The 22,678-nt window shown below is 46.7% G+C and overlaps 1 protein-coding gene across 2 annotated transcripts in view; it reads right to left on the minus strand.

Moving 5' to 3' along the window:
• Hpse (heparanase) overlaps positions 1-22,678 on the minus strand; it is a 41,816-nt gene that overhangs the window by 12,683 nt on the left and 6,455 nt on the right. Inside the window, exons 2-11 of one of the 2 annotated variants that reach the window (XM_050155819.1) lie at positions 20,059-20,204; positions 17,927-18,052; positions 11,914-12,087; positions 9,801-9,969; positions 8,619-8,666; positions 7,390-7,483; positions 6,875-6,981; positions 4,754-4,868; positions 3,444-3,562; positions 362-505 (exon numbers count right to left, since the gene is read on the minus strand). In XM_050155819.1, the coding sequence (XP_050011776.1) occupies positions 362-505; positions 3,444-3,562; positions 4,754-4,868; positions 6,875-6,981; positions 7,390-7,483; positions 8,619-8,666; positions 9,801-9,969; positions 11,914-12,087; positions 17,927-18,052; positions 20,059-20,204 (1,242 nt within the window). The remainder of the gene's footprint in view (positions 1-361; positions 506-3,443; positions 3,563-4,753; positions 4,869-6,874; positions 6,982-7,389; positions 7,484-8,618; positions 8,667-9,800; positions 9,970-11,913; positions 12,088-17,926; positions 18,053-20,058; positions 20,205-22,678) is intronic. The other variant, XM_050155820.1, reaches the window with a different exon arrangement.

The following is a 22,678-nucleotide window of genomic DNA, read 5'->3' on the forward strand; positions in this document are numbered from 1 at the left end:
GCGTTACACTTGTACAAATGAGTATCCATATATGGAATATATGAAATAAAGAGGGTTAGAATGTAAAATTTGCACCCTTTTCTCTCCATTAAAAAAAAAACCCTCTCGCTGGGCAGTTGTGGTGCACACTTTTAATCCCCGCGTTCAGGAGGCAGAGGCAGGAGGATATCTGCGAGTTCAAGGCCAGCCTGGTCTACAAGAGCTAGTTCCACGACCAGCTCCAAAGCTACAGAGAAACCCTGTCTCAGGAAAAAAAAAGAAAAAAAAAAAAAAAAAACAACAAAAAACCCCAAACCCTCTGTATTCTGATAAAAGTAAGGGAACGTACACAAAGTTTGCCATCAACAAGAAAGTGACTCACTTGGAAAGTAACCCCTCGGGTCCAGGCTTTAGGAGGTACTTGTCCACTGGCTTGTTAAACAGTTGGTAGGGCAGCTTCACGTGCTTGGTGACATTATGCAGGTTCAAGGCATACAGAGTTAAATCTCCGTCCCGATATCTTGGGCTAAAAGCGAACAGGTTAACTTAGTTAATTATTTGTCTGACTTATACATCGGAGAACTTGAACACTGAGCTGTCAGAGATTCTGAGTGCCCGTGTTCATAACGGTGGTGGGACCTATCAGCATCCTTTCCCAGGAGGATGTTAGACCAATCTTGTGGCCCTGCTTTGAAAACAAGGAAAGGACTGTTCCTCACATCCCCACCTCCTGAGCTGGAACACTAAGAGCTTTGCCCCTTTGCCACCGTGAGCTCCAGAAGGCCATAGCCAGACAACATATTTTTATGTATAGGAAGGTTTAATGATAACAAGAGCTACAGTGAATTCCAGTTATAAACTATTTAAACAAGAGCTATTCCTGGTCTTATAAAAAGACTAAACTAAGCCTGGGCCGCTCTTCTGGAGGATCTGGGTCAATCCCCATAACTCACAAGGCAGTTCACAACTGTTGTAACTCCAATGTCAGGATATCCGATGCCCTCTGCTGACCTCCAGGGCACCAGATACAAACATGGTACACAAACATATACAGGCAAACACCATACATATTAAATAATTAAAAAAAAGACTGAAATGGGGCTGGGGACATGCATAAGCTAGTAACATGCTCTCTCGATCTCCAGAAACCCTGTGGGAAGCTGGGTACAGTGGCTTGTGCTGGTCATTCTCGTGATGGCGTCATGGCAAGGAGAGACATGTGACTCTCTGGAGTGTGCTGGCCGGCTAGCCTAGCAAGCCTGGCAAAGTTCCAGGCCAATGAGAGACCCTGTCTCTAACAAAAGGTAGATGGCATGTGAGGAAGGACCCTGAGGTTACTGACTTCGTCATGCATACACTTGTATGTACGTGCACACACGTGAACACACAGTGCATCCTGTATGTGAACATGCGATATCACACAAAATGAAGACAATTGAACAAAGGCCAAGTGTGGTGATGTATCCCCTTACTCAGATCTGAATTCAAGGGCCAGCCTGGTCTAAATAGCAAAATCCAGGCCAGTCAAGACTACCTAGTAAGATCCTATTTCAAACAAAACAAACAAAAACTACATCTGTGGACTTTTTCAGAATTTCCCTACTTGATACCATGACCTTCACTATTCAGAGTCCCCGGTCCCCAGGAATGGAGGACACTAGGTGGCCTTTTGGGCTAGTAAAACCCGGCTGCCATGACAGATTGGAACTCAGATAAGGAAAGCCCTGGGGTTTGGGGAACTCTTTCTACCTAAAGTCAGAGTACAGGACTAGGGACATCAGCATAGCCTCTGGCTCTAGAAACTGTGGTCACAACTCAAAAAAAAAATTGGGGGGGGGGCTGGAGAGATGGCTCAGTGGATAAGAGCACTGACTGCTCTTCCCGAGGACCCAGGTTCGATTCCCAGCACCCACATGGCAGCTCACAACTGTCTGAAAATGCAGTTCCATGAGATCTGACACCTTCACACCAATGCACATAAAATAAAGATAAATAAATCATTAAAAAGAAAAAAATTAAAAAAAATTTTTTTGTTTGGTTTACTTCTGGGAAGGACACACGCGTGCCACATGTGTGGAGGTCAGAGGACAACTCATGGTTCTCGTCCACCACCTGTGGTGTCCAGCTCAGTCCCTGCAGGTCCTCGACCTGCTGAGCTGTCTGCTGGCCCAGTTACAGCTTAAAAGGAATCTCTGAGTTAAAGATGTTAGGTTTATTTACTTGTGTGCATGTGCACACAGGGAGGGCAGAGGGCAATTTTCAGGGTTGGTTCTTTCCTTCCACCGCGTGGGTCCCAGGGATGGAGATGGGGTGGAGATGGGGCCTTTGCCGTGAGTCGTCTCCCCAGCCCTTTCTCGACAGTTTGAGACTGTTGTTATTGTTGACTCTTTTCCCTACCTTGGTAAATAAGGAGATCAACACAGCCACAGAATTGGATATTCATACTTACTCCCGATCACAGGTACGCATACTCCCTCAAGGGATCCGTTGCTCATCTACACGTGCTGATATTTAACTTGTGAGCCACCCCTAACGAAATTCAGGATATGTTTTTACTACAGACTCTAACAATTAAAATCCTTGTGTAAATCTTTGCTGGGTTGCAAATGTCTATGCTGAAATAATTGTTTTGTTTCTTTAATCTTTAATTTATTTTTGTTTTTTTAAATCGGGGTTTTTCTTTGCCTTGGCTGTCTGGAACTTGCCCTGTAGACCAGGCTGGCCTCCATCTCAAGGATCCACCTGCCTCTGCCTCCCAAGTGCTGAGATTAAAGATGTGCGCACCACTGCCTGGCTTGATTTTTTTTTATATGTTTATATAAATATAAATATGTTTATATATACTGTGTGTCAAATGCCCTAAAACTAGAGTTATAGACAATTGTGAGTCACTGTGTAAGTGCTGGGAATTGAACCCGGTCCTCAGCCAGTGCGCAGAACTGCTGAGCCATATCTCCAGCCCTTATTTAAGCAACTGTATGTGTGTGTGTTCATGTATATGTGTGCTCGTGTGTATGGTGGCTAGAGACGACATTAGATTTTTCCTCAGTTGTTCTCCACCTTTTCTTTCTTTTTTCTTTTTTGAGAGAGGGTCTCTTGTTGGCTTAGAGCTCACGAATTCAGACAGACTGGCCAATCAGCACACCCTGGGGCCCTTTTGTCTCTTCCTGGTGCCATGACTACAGGCATACATTGCCACATCCAGCTTTTTTATATGGGTGCTGGATATTGAACTCGGGTCCTCACGCTTCGGCTTCCACAGAAGCACGTCCCCGGCTGAGCCACATCTACCCAGCCCTGCTAGAAGTCTTTGGAAGTTAGATCCTGGTATCATGAAGACAAAAAAGAAAGGATAAGGAGAGGTGAGATCCATTACACAGCTAGCGGGCATCTGGGGTGTTGGACAGGAAGTTTCCCGCTTACTAATCTAGACTTGCTGGGGGAAGGCTGTGTTTTGTACTTACTGGTGGGTGTTTGTGCAATGGAGATACACTCGAAGTTTGCTACTGGCTGGGCCCTTCACACGCACCGTTAGCACCTGGGGACCTACCAGTTTCTTGAACAGAAGAGACAGCCAGTAATCCTGTCATTTGGGGGAGGGATGGAAAACAGAGCTCTGGTTTTACTCTTATTCATATTTTAATAAGTCGAGTAAATAGATATCCAACAAGAGCATGACAATGGTCCCAGAGATATCTATGAACACAGTGAATGGGATACGTTCTGATCCGGATAAATCAACTCTCATAATATTTTCAGTAACAAAATTGAAATATTGGCTAAATATATTTAAATCATTCCCTTAAAAATTATTCTTAGAGTCTGGTGGTTGTGGGGCACACCTTTAATCCCAGCACTTGGGAGGCAGAGGCAGGCAGATCTCTGTGGGTTTGAGAGAGTCTGGTCTACAGAGCTAGTTCCAGGACAGGCTCCAAAGCTACAGAGAAAGCCTGTCTCGAAAAACAAAAAGCAAACAAAAGAGCCATGTGTGGCACAATTAGCTGAGAGGGCCCATACAGATCATCCCAGGGGTGTGTGCATGCATGTGCGTGTGTGCATGTGTGTGTGCGTGTATGTGCACACGACTCAAAAGATGAAATTAAGAATCAGGAATCACTTTTAAAATATTGTCCACTTGCCAGGTGATGGTGATGCACACCTTTAATCCCAGCACTCGAGAGGCAGAGACAGGTTGGTCTCTGAGAGTTTGAGGCCAGCCTGGTCTACATAGTTAGTTACAGGACAGCCAAAGCTGTTGTACAGAGAAACCCTGCCTTGAAAAAACAAAAGCAAAAAAAATTGATAATGATAATAAAATAAATAAAAATAAAATATCATCTACTAAGAGTATGCTATACATTTTATTAAACATTTGGATGGATGTTTTGCAAAGCAAGTTAAAGCTAAAATTGAGTTTGAAGCCAGCTTGAGTTACATGATCCTGTCTTTTATAAATGGAAAATATGTAAACATATAAGATGACATTTGAAGATAGATTATTCTAAGGATATTTTAATGGTACATTTATGCTTTTATATTTTTCTTTTATATGCATGGGTGTTTTGCCTGCATTTATGCGTGGGCATTTATGCCTCGAACTCACAGAGAACCACCTGCCTCTGCCTCCCGAGTGCTGGAATTAAAGGCGTGCACCACCCCAGCCCAGCTCACACATGGCTCTTTACTGTGGGGACTGACTATTCTTAGGAGGTTAGCACAGGGCCCAGAGCAGACCCCCATCTGTTCACAGGCACAGGAAGGTGGGGTCACTTACAGGCAAGGGCTCGAAGTTCTCGTCCACCAAGTGGTAGTTGCCTGCTCCAAAGAACACCTGCCTCATCACCACTTCTATGCCCATCTGGGCCGACACGCCCAGCTTATCCAGCCACCTGGGACAGAGTGACACACAGTGTCTTTAGACTGGAAAGCAACGTCATTCCACTCTAATCACACATAGATCTGTTCATGTGTGTGTGAGGAACCAACAGGAAGCTGCAAGGATAGCATTAATTACAAATAAGTCATTCAAATGAGATGGTGAACAAGGGGGCACACGCACACCCTCCCATATGACAATATGCTCTATCGAGAATGACACTAACAAGCCAGGCGAGTTTCCTCCAGGGCGAGACGACTTCTACAGAGCAGAACGAAGCTCCCATCCCTGTAGACAATTCCTCTTCTCGTTCCTGTGTTCTTGCTCCTCTACCCCCACAATGCATGCAGACACACACACACATACACACACACACACATACACACACACACACAGCTGTCAACAGAGGTCAAAATATGAGCCACACAGAACCACAACCAAACCGCTATGATCATCTCCCTGGCACCTTCAATGAACGTCAACTCTTCATTTTTTTTCTCAATCCCTTGTGCCCTCATGAACACTGAAGGGTTTGTGTTTTATTCTAACTTGTAACAAGGAAGATGGCGGGAACAAAAGGGTAAGAATGGAAGAGAAAAAAGGCCCAGGAGGCTACCGGATGAAGAGCATGGGGACAGCGAGGCGCTGAATAATCAACCCCTGCTCTAAAGCAACCACGCTCCTACGGTGGACAACGAGGAGTCACAGCCAGTCCTGGCGTTCACAGGTCACCCTCAAGGGTGACGTAAGTGCTTTAGGGTGAAACGTTTGAGAGTCTGCAGTGCTGCTCTGTGTACACTGAGCATCCTCAGAGCCGGAACTCTGGGGACATCTTCCCTCCCCTCTTTCCTCTCCTTGCCTGCCCTGCGTCTTTCCCCACAGGGTTTCATTTGAACCCCGATCCTCCTGCTGTGGGTTTCTACAGGCCAGGATTATAGGCAAGCCTCCACCCCTGGAAAAGAGCGAGCCTTCCTAGAGAGGGACCCTGTATGGTTTGGACCTTAAATGACCTCCCAAGGCTGCTGTGCTGGAGCCTGGCCTCAGCTCTGGGGCTTGTGTTAGGTACCACGGCCTAGTCGGAAGAAGCAGACCCTTCCAAGGGTATCGGGCCCTCCTGGCTCCTTCTCTTTTGCTTCTGATCACCCATGAGGTGAGCAGTTCCCTCCACCATGTGCTTCTGCCACAGACCCAAAGGCAACGGGACCCGGTGGCCAAAGGCTGTCTCTGAAACAAGTCACAGTAAACATTTTCTCCTCTTAAATCGTTTATCTCGGGGGTTTTCACAGCCACAGAAAGCTAATTAATAAGGATTCTTTGACCTGTTTTTAGAGCATAACTTTCTTTCCTTCGTCCTCCTGGTTGTCACTGTTATCATCCTACTGCGGGTTAAACCTTGGGCTCTGAGCATTCTAGGCAAGGACTCCATCCCTGAGCTATAGCCTTAAGCCTCAGTTACTTTTTGTGTTTTGAGACCTCAGTTGTGCAGCCTGGCCTTGAACTCACTCTGTAGCCCACCCAGTCAGATCTTGAACTTGCAATCCCCTTGCCCCAGCTTCCCAGAATTACAAATGTGTGCTGTCATGCCTACCCAAACTTCCTGAAACAATCTGTGCGTGCAACCATTGATTAGAGACACAATTAAGGATGTCCAACAAGGTTTAGCAAACCATTTCAGACAAAAGCGTATAAGCGTTTTGCCTGCTTGTAAGTCCGAACACCGGGAGCATGCCTGGAGTCTGTGGAGGCTGGAAGAAGGCACTGGATCTCCCGGGACTGGAGTTAGAGATGGCTGTAAGCCACCGCATGGGTGCTGGGACTCGCACCCCAGTTCCGTGGAGTGTAATCAGTGTTCTTAACAACTGAACCATCCCTCGAGCCTGGAAAATTCCTTTTTTGTAAGACCTGGCACAAAATTTTAGGGCTCTGTCCCAGAAGTTGTGTTTGACGCGGGTTTCGGTTGACATTAGAGGATGGGAAAGAGCCGGAACCTGAGCCCAAAGCTGGGCAGCGTTCACTCACAGAAAGCCAGCAGCAAAGGTGTCGGACAGCGAGGGCGCTCCACCGCCATAGGCAGAGCTCGTTTCTCCCAACCAGACCTTTTTGCCGGGTCGCATTTCCTTAGTCACCTGGGGAACAAGGAGAGTCCCACAGTCGTCACTGCAAACAAGTCAACCCCCTCGGTGCTGAATGTGAACAGCACGCAAGCTGTGCCTCTCCAGACTGTTAGTTACAGGTGCATTTAGAATTGCTCAGGTTTTCACCAGTATCTCTTATGGGCCTAGTAGGCTATAGAAGGAATATAAACAAATATGGTCTGTAACAGTTCATTCTACTGAAAGGCCATTAGAAACATTTTAATTTCTAATTGCTGCAACTAAAAAAGATCCAACGCTAAGGAGGAAACCAGGGAATAAGATGCAGTGCTTCTTACCCTTTGAAATTAAAATTAAAAAAAAAATATATATATATCCACAGGCCTCGTTAGACTACAACCCAGAGACTGGTATGGATGAAAAATTTAGAGAGACTATTACCTTTAGAATTTTTTGCACAGATAAAAGAAACGTGTCCAGCACATCAGAGCTCAGAAAATCTTCTTTGGTGGCAATGCGTCCATTCAAGTAGTAGCTAAATTATTCAGGAAAAAAAATGTGCAGTTTACTTCCTGCTGTTAAGTCACCAGGTCTGACCCTTGTTCTTCTTCCTACCCTTTCTCACTGCTGTTGTTTTTACAAAGGCAGAAGTCTTTCCAGAGAGAGCTAATGTGGGGAGGGGCCATTCTAGCCTAGTGACTCTGAGGCCCCAGTGTTACTTATTCTGTGGCCAGCATGGTTTACCTGCTTTTGTGGCTCATGGCTTAGTTGGCCATGTGCCTCCATGTTTGTAGTAACTGCCACAGTATTTAAAACATGACTCCTTTGTTCTGCTAACATTTAAAACCCTTGTGCATTGATGTTCAAGACACTGCTCATTTATTACTTGAGCTTTGAAAAGTCAGTCTGCAGCCAGGCAAAAATAACTTCCTGAAAACTGGCAGGAAGTGTGACGAGAATGGGCAATGGTACTGCCTGCCTTCAACACCAGCACTCGGGAGGTGGAGACTCGTGGGTCTCTGGGATTTCAAGGCCTGGCTGGAAAGGTCCAGGACAGTCAGGGCTACATAGACTTTGTCTCAAAAAAAAGCAAAACAAAAACAAACAAACATAAAAAAAGACAGGGTTTCCTTGTGTAGCTCTGGCTGTTCCAGAACTCACTGTGTAGATCAGGCTGGCTTCTAACTCAGAGATACACCTGTCTCTGCCTCCTGAGGGCTGAGATTAAAGGTGAGTGCTACTTCCAAACCTCTAGATTTTTTTAAAATATTATTTGTTTATTTATTTAGAAAAAGAGTCTCACTCTGTAGCCCAGGCTATCCTGGAACTCACGATGTAGACAAAGCTGGCCACAAACTCACAGAGACCCACCGGCCTTTGTCTCCTGCATCACCACACCCAAATGACTTTTAGTTTTTATGTGTAAACATATGCTTGCATGAGTTTATATGTACCATATGTGTGTAATGCCCTTGGAGGCCAGAAGAAGGTATTAGATCCCCTGGAAATGGAGTTACAGGCTGTTGTGAGCTGGGAACTGAACCCAGATCCTCTGCAAGACCAGCAAGTCCAGCCCATTAGCTGCTGTCTGTCATGTAACATACCCCAGAGGCATGCAGGGTATTAACAGCAGTCAGTAATGGGGACATCACGTCAGTGTGGGTACTTACTGATGCCACGTCACTGAGTCGATCGCTTCCCCGCCAGCCTTCAGGAAACTGGAAAGGAAGATCCACAGCAGGGTCAAACACCTCAAACAAGCAGATGCAAATTTACAGAAGTGTTCCATCCCCCGGGAATGACCGAGTGTGTGAGTCTCAGGCAACACAGACGCCCTAGTCATAGCTCTGGAATTTTCAGCCAGTGTTTCCTCTTTCGGTAAACAAGGTAACCACAAACTGTTTACTAATGTGGGCTACAGTGGATTCTCCACCAGGAAGGAAGTTTATCTCTAAGAAAAGTGGTTCTGCTTTCTTGCCAAGAGAGCACCTAAAGCAAAGAAGCCCCTGTCCCTCGCAGAGCTGAAGTCAGGGTCAAGGCCAATGAAAGCCAAGAAGCTAGTCCTGAAAGGAGTCCACAGCCACAAAAGAAGAGCTGCACACCACCCACCGTCCACGGCCCATGACCCACGACCCTGCAGCCGCAGAGGCAACTCAAATACCTCTGCAAGAGCCTCCCCAGGAGAAAGGAGCCTGACCCCTTAGGCTAGCTAGCATCCAGCTCTCCCTGACCACTTCGTGGGAACTGAAGTCATCAACAAACTCCAGGTCACTGTTTACCTCAAGACCAACAAGAGTGAAGTCAAACCAGCTGAAAGGAATCTCTAGAACACCGATACCCCGGCCAGGCCTGATAGAGGGCACGTTGCTTAACTGCCCCCTCAAACGCTTTGGGTGCTGTGGACAAAACTGGGATCATCTAAACTGAGTTCTGAGGGCTAATTTTTAAGGTCACTTTTTTTTTTTTTTTTAAGCCATTAGAAAAATAAGACGCCAGGCGGTGGTGGCTCACATTTCTAATCCCAGCACTCAGGAGGTAAAGGCAGGCCAATCTCCGTGAGTTCAAGGTCCGCCTGGTATACAGAGAAATTTCCAGGACAGGCTCCAAAGCTACAGAAAGAAATCCTGTCTTGAATAACAAAAACAGAAACAGTAGAAGGCACTGGAGTGTGGTGCACACACCTTTAATCCCAGCACTCAGGAGGCTGAGGCAGGTGGATCTTTGAGTTCTAGGTTAGCCTGATCTACTGAGTTCTGAGACAGCCAGGGCTACACAAAGGAACCCTGTCTCAGGCGGGGGCAGGGGAGTGACAGGGAGGAGGAGAAAGTAGTTGTACACCCCCCAAGTCCTACCTTCTCAGCAGCTTAACCGTCTTCCCTCGAGGCTGACCAATGTCAGGACCATAGAGCTTTGCATTTTTGAAAGCTGACCTTCGCAGAAGCTTACGCAACTCAACAAAATCTTCTCCCAGTTGCAGCCCATCGATGAAAACGTGAGCTTTCTTCCAGAAACTGTTGGGCTCTGGAAGACAGCAATGCTAACGTTCACCTAGACACTCTTTATTAAACAGAGCACACGCAAGCACACAGCCACAAACAGTTTTCAAACTACAAGCCCAGAATCGAAAGTCAAGAAAAGGTCTGGAGAGATGGCTCAGCAGTTAACAGTGCTGATTGTTCTTCCAGAGGACCTGGATTCACTTCCTAGCACCCACAGGTTAGCTCATCTGAAACCCATACATACATGCAGACAGAACACCAATGCACGTAAGAGTCAAGAAAGGTAGGATCTCCCCGTGCAGAGCAGGGCCTGTCCTACACAGCTGTGCTCATTAAATGTCTGCATCTTATTTCTGTATGTCATATTTAGCTTTATTGCTTGACGCACAGAAAATTCTTATACATTTTGAACAAACCTAACTAATCATTAGCATATTAGTCAGAACTTATAAATTCCTTGAGACTGGAGAGATGGCTCAGTAGTTAAGAGCACTGACTACTCTTCCACATGACCTGGATTCGCCTGGTGGCTCACAACTGCTTATAATCTATTGTGACAGCTTCTAGCAGCCTGAGCATACATTGGAGGCCAGAGTGGGTTTGGAGTGTATTCGCTATTTTTGTGGCAATAACTGAAAGCAACTCATGGAAGAAATAGTTTCTTTTGTTTTTATGGTTCCAGGGGTGAAGCACGGCAGTAGGCGGCCAGCACAGGCAGCCGAGAGGTCTCATCTTAGTCACACACAGAGAGGGGTGAAAGAGAGACTGAATGTGGGGTGCTTCCTCTAGCAAGACTCCACAAGCAGTTCTTCCAGTAGGGGACCAGGTTGCACATACACCACAGCCAATGCGGGCAGTTCTCATTCAAACCATCACACGGAGATTTCCTGACAGACTAAGAAAGGAAGAGAAGAGAGAAGCAAACCATCACACTCACAGTTTCGCTGAGTTCCGTTTGCTAAGCACAGTAAGTTCAAAAGTCTGCAAAGCCCAAGGGAGTCTGGGAGCTGGGGAATCCGACAGCCCCAGTTGTTTTTCTTACCTCAGAAATGACATAAGGGTGTGCTCGCAGAATGGCCCAGCTGGGCAAGCATTTATCACACAGCCCTTGCAGAGATGGAAGGAGAGAACCAACTCCATGGAATTGTCCTCTGAGCTATACGGGTGTGTGCTGTGGCCCATGACCTTCCCTGTCACACACTTAACAATCTAAAAACGTGAAGGGGCAGTGTTGAGGACAGGGTTTCTCTGCGTAGCCCAGGCTGGCCTCGATCTCACAGAGATCCACCTGCCTCTGCCTCCTCAGTGCTGGATAAAAGGTGTGAGCCATCACTGCCTGGCTCAAGACACATTTTATTAAAAAGAAGAAAAAGAAAACTTAATGACCAACATAAAGGCGGGGTGAGAGCTCCGGGAGCACGGTGCTGGCTGTGGGAAGCAAGAGGGCCTGAGTTCAAATCTTCGACAACCACACGAAATGGTTGGTGTGGGAGCGAGCCTATAATCCCACTGCTGCAGGGCAGAGCTCGGAATCCTAGGGCTCAGAGGCTGTCCAGTTTAGTTAATAATCACCAAATTTTAAATTCAGTAAGAGACCCTGCCGCAGACAAGGTGGAGACCGACACCTGACCCGACATGCATGGTGCGCACATGGCGCATGTGTGTACATACACACACATGCACTTGCATACTCATGCACGCACACACATGCACTTGCACACACACACACTTCACACACATGCACACACACATGTACACACACACACACACACACACACTTAACACACCCATAAACTGGAATTGGGATTCAGAGGCTCTCTCTGCTGATGCGGTTCCTTCCATTGCTGAGCACGTGCATGAATGTGTCTAGGTAGAAGTCTGTTTACTAACATAGAAAAGAATATTAGAACAGGACAAATAACAGCGATGGAATTCCTTCCTGAATGAAAGGGACCCGGGTACGTACCATTGCCCAGTTCCCAGGAGATGTTGTAACCCTTGGAAGAGCAGTAGTCCAGGAGCAGCTGAGCGTTGGAGCTGTTCCACCGCAGGTCTGGCGTTCTAAGTAAAGCATTGAGACCAAAGATCAGGTCTAACCCCGAGCACTTCGCAAAAGTGTACAGCATGTCCACCGTGCTCCCTAGGAGACAGATGGTGGTGTTCAGTTGTGTTGGAACCGCGATGAAGACAACCCCCAGACTCGCTCTTTATGGGTTTTCATTCCTAACAAATGGCTGTCATTATGCGTAAGCAATGACCCAAGTGAACACGTAAATCAAGAGAGAAAAGCCTGTGCTGGGGTCTAGCCCAGCCGGTAGAGCAGCTGACTACCATGGAGGGGACCCGGGTTCTTCTATTCAGGAATCAAACTTATTATACAGCCTAGTATGACCTTGAACGTCAATCCTTTGGCCTCCATCTCCTAAGTGTTGGGATTGCAACTTTTTTGTGTTCTGAGAGTGTCAGCAATACAATTTTAAGATTTTAAACTTTTTATTTTATATGTCTAAGCAACCACCCATACATGCCTGCATGTATGTTTGTGTACAGTCACACACATGCAGAGTCTTCAGAGGCCAGAAAAGGATGTCGAGTTTCCTGGAACTGGAGTTACAGGTGTTTGTGAGCTGCCCTGTGGATGCTGGGAATTGAACCCAGGTCTTCTGGAAGAGCAGCCAGTGCTCTTAACCACTGAGCCATCTCTCCAGCCTCAGCAATACAATTTAAGTGTGTTCTCTGAATTGGGTATTATAGGTGTTTTTCATATGAATTCTCCCATCGTTATTCAGCAGAAATTCCCTCAGGAACTCTTCTAGTTTGGAAACAAACAAACACCTCTCTATCCGGTAAGTGCCAAAAATTCCTCCTTAAAAGCGGCCTTGCTCTGTTTGGCTGCGATGATTTTGGCTGGAATGACCGTGTCCAACACTGCTGACGAAGGCTGCTGAGGGGCACAACTCCAGTGAGCGTTAGGTGTGACATTTGCGGTGTCACTTCTACGGCACTGTGGCCAATCAGCAAGGGGTGACACACACTGGGACTTGAGACACTCTGGAGTGTAGCCACTAGCACTCCACTAGGTCTTACAGCCTCAGCTTGGGACAGCCTTGAGCTTGGGATCACAGAACACACACAAACTTCCACACTCGCTTTCCTATGAGGTCCAAACGGCACCAAACAGTTAGTGTTGCCTAACTGCACACTGGATTTCTGTGTTATTAGTAATACACGTAGACCAAAGAGCAAATGCAGCCCTAAGCACTTAGCAAAAACGTAGAGCTGACTCTAGAGCCTACTGCAAACCGTAGCTGGGTTGCTGTAGTTTCACCCACGACGACCTGCATGTTGCAAAAGTGTGACGTAGAAAGCTCTCTGGATCAGAAATCTGCCAACCGAATCAGATAAGTTCACCTCTCTCACTCACAGACAAGAACAGGAGTGCTGTGGAACAGGCAACATGTATTGCTCTCATTGTTAACAAAAAACTGATTGACCAATGGCGAGGCAGGATTTCCAGGACAGAGAGAATGCTAGGGAGAAGAAGGGCGGAGACAGACAGACAGAAAGGAAGCAGGACATGTAAGAGAGGTAAAAGCCATGAGTCTCGGGGCAGCACAAAGATGAATAGAAATGGGCTAATTTAAGTTATAAGAGCTGGTTATTAATAAGCCTGAGCTATCAGGCTTATATATAATTATATTTATAATAATTATATAATTATTACTTATAATTAATAAGTCACTAGTGGTTATTTGGGAGCACCTGCCAAGACATGGAGAAACTCCGCCTACATAGAAGCAACAGGTTTACCCTCCAGGGTGTGGATCTACAGTCCCCAAACGAGGACCAGACACATTTACAACAAAGACCAAGGCTGAGAGCCAGGCTTAGTGGCACAAGCCTGTGATCCCAGTACCTGGAAGTCTAAGGCAGAAGAATCAAGAGTTTGAGTGTAGCCTGGGCTATAAAGTGAAACACTATCTCAAAGAACAACAATAGAACGAACATGAAAACTTTTTGAAACCAAAACCAACCACCCACCCTTTACAGGTGTAAGGCACCGTCCCTGTCTTTCCCTCGTCATTCCCAAGAGTCTCGCATGCTTGCTGGGCAGAGTATCTTCCACTCATATCAATATAAGGGGCCAGAGATACAGGCACAGCAGGTAAAGGAATTTGCCACCAAGCTGATGACCTGAGTTTGATTCCCCAGTACCCATAAGGCAGAAGGAGAGAACCAACCTCTGTATGTTGTCCTCTGACAGCCACAATTCGATATTCTCTCTCTCTCTCTCTCTCTCTCTCTCTGAGATCTTTGGGATGACCATAAGGCAGACGACACATTAAAGAAACAGGACGGGATCTTTCCCTTTAGTTTACAATATAAATGGACATAAAGGCATTCAGCATGTCTTTTTAAACAAGAAGAACTTGCTGCTTTAAAATGATAATTATCTGGCCTCAGGCTGCCACATTTTGGCTGGTGGCAGAGGGTCTTGTCTTGATTTGGGGTGGCTGTTAGCTGATGGGGTTTGTGATGGCTGAAGTTGAGATGTTTACAGCCATTTCTTAAGAGGACAAAGAAGTTTGTCTCCTCAAGTGATGACTTCTCTGTACCGTGCGGTGTGGTTTGATGGCTCTCACCTGGAGAGGAGGCTTCTGCAACGCGAATCCCGCACTCAGACCCTGCCACTGTCTTGTCAGCTGTTTGTGCAGTGGCCGAGTTTGACCCTGTCCTTTCCCCTGTCCACTGCCTCTTCCCCAGGAGCTGACCCATCTCATGGAATCTCATCTTTGCTCATCCCTAAGGCACAGTTCCTCAGCTGCGACAAATTTTGTTGTCAGAGCAAATGAAACTAAGCCACTTCTCTAGTGTAACTTTCACTAGTGTAACACGATCTGCAGTTACTTCCTCCCAAGTGTTCCCTGCGGGTCGGAAGGACCTCCTTCCAAGCTCCGAGGTCCTCCCATCCGAACTGAAGAGCATTAGGGCTTGCTCTGCCTTAGACTTTGAGCAAAGGGAGTGCTGTGGCTACTTTGATCTTCCATCCTGACCACTAACACCTCCTCGATAAAGCTGTCTGGCTTTTCTATCATCCGCATGCTCACTGGAGTAGAACTTCCAATTTTCTTAAAGAACCTTCCTCTTGCATTCAGGGCAGAGCTAATTATTTGGTGCCAGGGGCCCGGGGTTCAGTCTGCCTCAGTGTTCAATAAGCTGTCCTCACTCAGTGTTCAATAAGCCGTCCTCACTCAGTGTTCAATAAGCCGTCCTCATTCAGTGTTCAATAAGCCGTCCTCACTGTTTAATCTGGATTTTGACCAAGAGTGAGCAATGTGTGACTCCCGTTTTTTCCATTTGAGTACTCAGAGGCCACTGTGAGCTGTGACTCAAACCCTGATATGCTTGTTCTTAGGAAAGAGGAGGGCAAGAGAGAAGGGCCAGGTAACAGTGAGTGGGTGAACCTGCCAACATACACACATTTATCAGTTAAGTTCATTGTCTTCTTTGGATGCACCTCAAAACAGTTTCAATAATAACATTAAAGATTGCTGGGTGTGGTGGCATAAGCCTTTAATCTCAGCACGTGTGAGGCAGAGACGGAGAATCTTCCTGAGTTTGAGGTCAGCCTAGTCAGCGTCATGAGTGCCAGGACAGACAGGGCTACATAGAGAGACACTGATTCAAAAAACAGACAAACAAAAGCATCTGGTTATGACAGCTCACACTCGTCATCTCAGAGTGCCCCAAGCAAGAGCACCAGACATCATTATTTAGATGGAAACATTCCATAGTCGGTGATGAGTGCTTGCTTGCTTCATTTAAAGGACAATGTCGCCCTACAATGAATGGCTAGAGAGAAAAAAAATAGACAGCAAAGGCTGGTGTAGATGTGGGAGGACGGGGACACTCAGTATTTATCCACTGCTGGTGACAGGGCAAACGGGTGCAGGAACTATGGAAAGCAGTGTGCAGGCACTTAAAAAAAAACTAGAGATACCACATGATCCAACTCTATGGCTCTCGGGCCTATATTCAAAGAACTCTATGTCCTACTACAGATACCCTCCTCATCCACACCATCGAATTCTGGGTCCTCCTACAGATACCCTCCTCATCCACACCCATCGAATTCTGGGTCCTCCCACAGATATCCTCCTCACCACATTCATTGCTGTTCTACTTACAACAGCCAGGAAATAGAAATAGCCTAGATGTCCGTCAACAATGAATATAATGAAAATGAGCTACGTTGACATAACGAAAAGTTATTCAGTGGTTAAGAATAAAATTTGTAGCTAGACGGATGGATCTGGAAGCAATCATTATGAGTGAAGTGACCGGACATAGAAAGACAAACGTCACATGCTTTCTCTTGTTTCTGGGTTTTAGTTTTGACTCCTTCTTCATTGAGAATACCCATAGAGAAAGAGGCCAAGGGGATGGTCTTGCCAAGGCCAGGCGAGGGAGTTCGGACAAGTGGTACAAAGAGGTAAGTGGGGAATAATGGAACAGAAAGGGTTAAACTGGGGTGGGAGATGGGGACAAGGTAGCAGAGGGTTATATGAAGGTTAACGAGCAATAAGGGTACTAAGATTAGGGTGTGGTGGTGCACGACTTTAATCCCTGCACTTGGGAGGCAGAAACAGGTGAACCTCTTTGAGTTCGAGATCAGCCTGGTTTACAGAGGAGTTCCAGGACAGCTAAGGCTACACAGAGAAACCCTGTCTCATAAAACAAAAAACCAACAAGTCATATGAGTTAAAACAAAAAACCAACAAGTCATATGAGTAGGTCAAATATTTAGCTCCCATGCTTGAATCTGGAGCATTTCACAACGCACGTGTGCCTGGATCTGGAGTATTTTAACCTCTACCAAATGCATGTCTCTTACTCAACCGAGATTCAAAACAGTGGATTTTGGAGGATTTCCAATTTTGGACTTTCGGATTCAGGATTTTCAACACATAGGGGTTTCCATCCTTCTGAGAGGAGAAACAGAAGAACAAGGAAGTGTGGGTGAACTTTGGGTGTTACACTTCCACATTATCCTTCTGCACGAAGACTATATTCATATCTCGACTCCCAAGGCTGGCTTCTGAATCTCACTCTGTGGCCAGCAGACAAAGTAGAAGTCGAGGAAAAAGCCATACAAACTTTTTTTTCTTTTCTAGATGCTGGTTACTGAAGTCAGAGCCTTACGCATGCTCAGTGTGCTGTAGCACTGAGCTGTATGCCAGCCTCTCTCATTAACTCTTTCTGTGTGTACATGCATGTGTGTTCATGCCTGCAGTATGTGCGTATGCATATGCTTATGGCGGTCAGAGGTCAACACTGAGTGCCTTTTTGTTTTTCATCTGTTTTTTCAAATTACCACCACCCATCACAAATAACAACAAATAACTTTTAAGAAATGACTTACTTAATGTGTGTAGGTGTTTTGTCTGAATGCATGTCTGTGTGCCATATGGGTGCCTGGTGCCCAGAGAAGACAGAAGAGGGTGTCAGATCCCCTGGAACTGGAGTAACAGGCACTTGTGAGTCACTCACTCATGTGGGTGCTGGCAACCAAACCCCAGTTCTCTAGAAGAGCAGTCCGTGCCGTGAAGCACTGAGCCACACCTTCCTGCTCTCAACCACACCAGCCTCCTCTTGAATTTTCTAAGAAAGGGTCTCTCGCTGAACCTGAATGTCACTAACTGACTAGGGTAGCTGGCCAGTTAGCTCAGAGGATCCACTTGCCTCCGTACTGGGGTTACTCACATTAAAAAAAAAACCATCGAGTTTTTCTGTGAATGCCGGGGATCCTCATATGTGTGTGGCAAGCATCTTACCACTGAGCCCCCCCCCCATTAGCTCTTGATGGTATTTAAGTACTGCACAATTTTCTATACATTGCTGTAGGGTATTACAGACCAAAGGCAGCCTCTCTGAACACGCCTGCGGCTGGAACACCTGCAGGCGCTTGCGCTTCTTACTTGAGTAGGTGCTGTTCTTGAACTGCTTGTGGTACTGTTCTTTCAGCAGAAACAGCTCGAAGAAGGGCCATTCCGTCTGGAGTCTCCTCACCACATCGGCAGAGACGTGTTCAGACTGGCAAAGATCTACAGGTGAAAGAGAAAAGAGCTCAGGACCACAATCTTCACAGTGACAAGGCTGAAACCCAACTATTACGTAGTTAAGGAAGGTAATTAGGTTATTAAGTTATTAAGTACAAAATCAGGGAAAGTTATATTATTACATGTGCCACATCTGTTGACTAACAGCGGCCAAGAAAACAACCCATGGGCAGTTTCCCTAAGAGACGCTGGGAGAGCACTGACGTGAACACTAGACGTGATTTCAGATGGTTTACTAACTCAGAAATCCCCTCAGCAGCTTGAACGTATCAGAGAGCTGGATGGAGAGGTCAGAACGCAGCTCGAACGTGAAAGTCCATTTTCAAAATACAGCTGGCTGTGGTGACACACCTGTCATCTCGGCAAGTGGGAAGCTGTGGTAGGAGGATCGCATGAATTTGAGGCCAGCTTTGACTACCTAGCAAGACTCTGCCTTAGAAACAAAACAAAACTGTTGGAGAGATGTCTTAGCAGTTATGAGCACTTGGTGCTCTTGTGGAACACCTGGGTTCAAATCCCAGGACCCACTTGGTGGCTCACAATTGCCTGTACCTCCACTTCCAGGGTTTCCAGCCCCATCTCTGACCTCCTCAGGCACCAGGCACGCATGTAGTGAACTACATACATGCAGGCAAAAGCCCATACACATAAAAAAAAAAAACAAACATCAAAACATGTAGAAAGTTGCTATACCTGGACGGTATTTGTTTTGCAGTGGTTTCTTCTCTAATGAATTGGAGCTAATGGGTCCAAACTGGTAAGCTAACTGGTAAGTTACTGTTCTCCCTGGAAGGTTGGTACAAGCTCAGCTTCTGGAACCACGGGGTGCGCATGGGAGCCCCACTCTCCTCCCAGGAAGCCTGCACTGTTTAATCACAAGACACCAGGGGAGCCAGCACTTGCTGGCAGAACCATTTGAGACTGGATTGACTGATGACTTCCTTTCTGGGAAGCTGCCTGTGACCGGCTGACAGAGTCCCTTTTCTATCCCATTGCTCTCAAAGGGGTGTCTCAGAGGAGCTTTGGGGCTTCAGGGGAGCCTTTCACCTGCCCCGGGATGAGGAAAAGTGAGGTGTGAAGATGGGGGTCCCATCTAAGCTTAGACTGGAAATGCAGAAAAGTCAAATGGCCAAAAAAGAGGACCAGGGCATCTAGGACCGGTGGACAAGAGCCAGGCTGAGTAAACTCCTGAACTTATCATTAAAGCAGGCCCTGGAGGCTGCTTTCTGCTCCTTCCTAATCACTACTCTTCCGGTTTGGGACTGACCATTCTAAACACTTTCTCTCTGGAGAGAGTGAGTCGAAAGGAATATGTAATATAGGAAGGAACTAACTAAACGCTACTCACTAGCAGACGAAATACACACACTCTTAAGGTGGAAGACATACAACGTATCTCGCAACTGTTCAGATAACGGTTTGACAGACATCCGGGGCTTCACAGAACTTCTGGTGGTCACAGACAAATCTCAGGTCCCCAAGGGCAAGTGAGGTCTACACACTTACGTGTTAGAACTGTTTGAAAAGCTTGCTAAAGACAGAGGCTAAGGTTGGGGCCCCGAGACCCCACTGCTCAGACTCAGCCTGGGCAGTAGGGACAGTCAATGAATTCGAGACCCAGCACTCAGTAAATCACATGGTACTCAGGCAAAAGTTTTCTCCTGGGTTTCTTTGTTCGACCTCCCAGTCTCCGTTCATAATAATGTGCTTCTGTGTATCACTGTGCTGTTACCTCTAAACACTCTCCAGTCTGACCCTGTTTCTAGCCATGTGTTCCCTCCAACCAGCTATTTTCGGGCACAGCCACTGTTTGCCCGTTTTTAACCCCCGGCCATGCCCAGCATGCCCCAGGAAAGCCGCCCACGACTTCCTCATTCCCCTGGGGTCCTCTGCTTGTCTAATACCTAGGTCTGAGCATACCCTTTTCCCCGAAGGAATATCACAACAGGCACACAGGTTAACTAAAATATATAATCTTTTCTAAGTTTCACCGTGATTGACTTCAGAGTGCCAGTAACTTCTTTCTTCAAAAGTTGGTTCCTTCTTGGGATCGAAAATCAGGAAGTCAGTCTTGGTACCACCAAATCTCAAGAACGCAGGCGATAAACCTCTGGCTAACGTGCGGAGCCTTGGAGAGCTGTTATGAAGACAAGCAGGAAAGTATAATAATAATTATTATTATTTCAGTTTTTTGAGACATCTTACTATGTAGCCCAGGTTTGCCTCAAACTTGGGATCCCCCTGCCTTTGTGCCAGAGTGCTGGGATTATAGGCGTGCACCACCATTCTGACTTGTAATTATTATTTTCTGAGAAAGTCCAGTTAAATATTTTCACTTCCTTCTCTCTTGGTGGGCCTACTCCTTAACTTCTAGCTGCTATCCACCCCAGGGTGGTCGAGGGAGGAGAACAGCTCAAGACATATTCATCCACAGACATCGAAGATTTAGTGGTCACCTGGGTCAGAAGAGCCAAGGGTGAGTGTGGGGACGTGCCCTGGAAGACGGGCTGTCATCTGCTGAGATGAGGTCATAAGGTGGATGGGGGAGGAAGCAAGGCAGAAGACTCTGTAGAAACTGAGATGCCAACTGTGGCTGCTAATGCTTCAGTGTCGACTTGCCTGTATTCATAATCACCATGGAAACGCATCTCTAGGTATGTCTGGGAGCGTATTTCCAGAAAAGTTAAACGGAGGAGGGAAGAGCTACCCTCAACGTTAGTGACACCCTCCCATGGGCTGGGGTCCCAGGTTGAATAAAAGGGAGAAAGTGAACATTCATTTCTCTTCTCTTTGTGCAGATGCCGCAAGTGACCGGCTGCCTTGGGCTCCTGCCAGCGTGACCTCCCTGAGGTGGTGGACAACACACTGAACCAAACCTTTCCATCCCTACATGGCGCTGTCAGGCATCTTGTCCCAGTTAGTTAGTTGACAAAACTAACTAATGCATAAATGGACACCGAGCCCCCAGATCCACAGGCCACGTGTGAATGGAACTCAGGAGACACATCCGGGCTTGGGGATGTGTCCTGGAGACTGCTCGGTACAATGACCAACCACCACATTTCGCCTGCAGACCTGATGTCCTCTGTGAACTCTGCAGCCACTAACTACATGTGGAAGGGCCCTGTGCTCTCCTTCCCCTACTCTCTCTATCCTCATGTTGCCAGAACACCCCTAGTACCACCACTGTTACCCACCTCACCCCCATTCCCAGTCCATCTGCATCCCTTTGGGATTCGCAACCACCCTGGCTGACCCAAGATACCCCTAGTCCTGGTTCTGCCCCCCTCTGGTGGAATCAGACATCAGACCCCACCGAGGAGACCTCAGTCCCAATGATAGCCTACAACCCACCCACCCACTCCACCCTCCTCACCAGTCTGGGACTGCTTGAAGTATAAACTCAGAGTCCCAATCAGAACTTCAGATCTGGGACCAGTTAGAGTCTGAACACAGAAACTCAGAGTGGCTTCCGACTGAAAGCCAAGTGTCATTCTGCTGGTTCACAACTTGTCAGATTTGAGTGACAGCAACCAAAGCACCAGACACCCAAGCAGCAACGGAGACCAGACATCTATATAAAGAAACACACGAATGTCATATCCAGACGCCTACAGCCCAGCTCAGAAACACAAACATGAAGCACCAAGACAACATGCCTCCTCCAGAAACCAGCACCCTACTGTTATAAGTGCCGAATAAAGCAATTTAGCTGACATGCAAGACAAGCATTTCAGCATAACAATTATGAATATGTTTAAGGATCTTAAAGATGATATGAATAAATGTTTCAATAAAAACAAAACATAATAGCCACATAGTCCGTGAACGCCAATACAAAGCCCAAGAGCTCACGCGAAGAACTTGCTCAGAGCCACTCAGGCCTTATACCACCCCCACTGACTTTAGCCGGGCATTGGCTGGTCCTTGGCATTTTCATTTTGTTTGATGACAAAGAAATCCATTTAGATTTATGTAGCTACTATCTGTAAGTAATTGAGGCTGGGCAAGTGTGGTGTCCTTTGAGAACTGGAGGGGAGAGGAGCTGTAGCTCCAAAGGATGGCCTGGGTCGGACACCTGTGGACCAAAGCCTGATCCCCAGGTTATGGACTGCAGCATCATGGGTCACCCCCCATCAACCCAACCTGCCTCGTGTCCTGCGGAGGATTTCCCACTCTTTGAAATTGGCTTCCGCGTGTGGCTTGCTGCTCTGCCTCTCCCAGCTGCTGCCCCTGGTACTGGTTCCCTGAGAGCAGGGACCTTGTCTGGTCTGTTGGATTCTTCCCAGGACCTAGACGAGGGCCTGGCACACAGCAGTGCTTGGCCAATATTTGTTAAGCGAATGAACAAAGAAAGCCTGCCTGAGAAAGGGCAAGGGGAGGCCAGCCAATGACCAGTTTTTGAACAAGATGACATTAAAACTCACTGCTACGGCCACTGTCACATAAAGCAAGTCATATGTCTCGGAGTTTTGCTAGTAAGGACCTTTTGTTTGTCTCCTTTGCAGCAAAGTATCTTTTGTGTTTTTAGAATACAATATTGGTGCCGTCTGAAAAAAAAAAAACAGATTTAACACAGCTGCAAAACTTTCCATAAAAACAAAATTGATC

The sequence above is a fragment of the Alexandromys fortis genome, unplaced genomic scaffold (genome assembly GCF_014885135.2).
Source record: "Alexandromys fortis isolate MF-2015 unplaced genomic scaffold, M_Fortis_MF-2015_v1.1 scaffold_87, whole genome shotgun sequence".
Classification (NCBI taxonomy): Eukaryota; Metazoa; Chordata; class Mammalia; order Rodentia; family Cricetidae; genus Alexandromys; species Alexandromys fortis.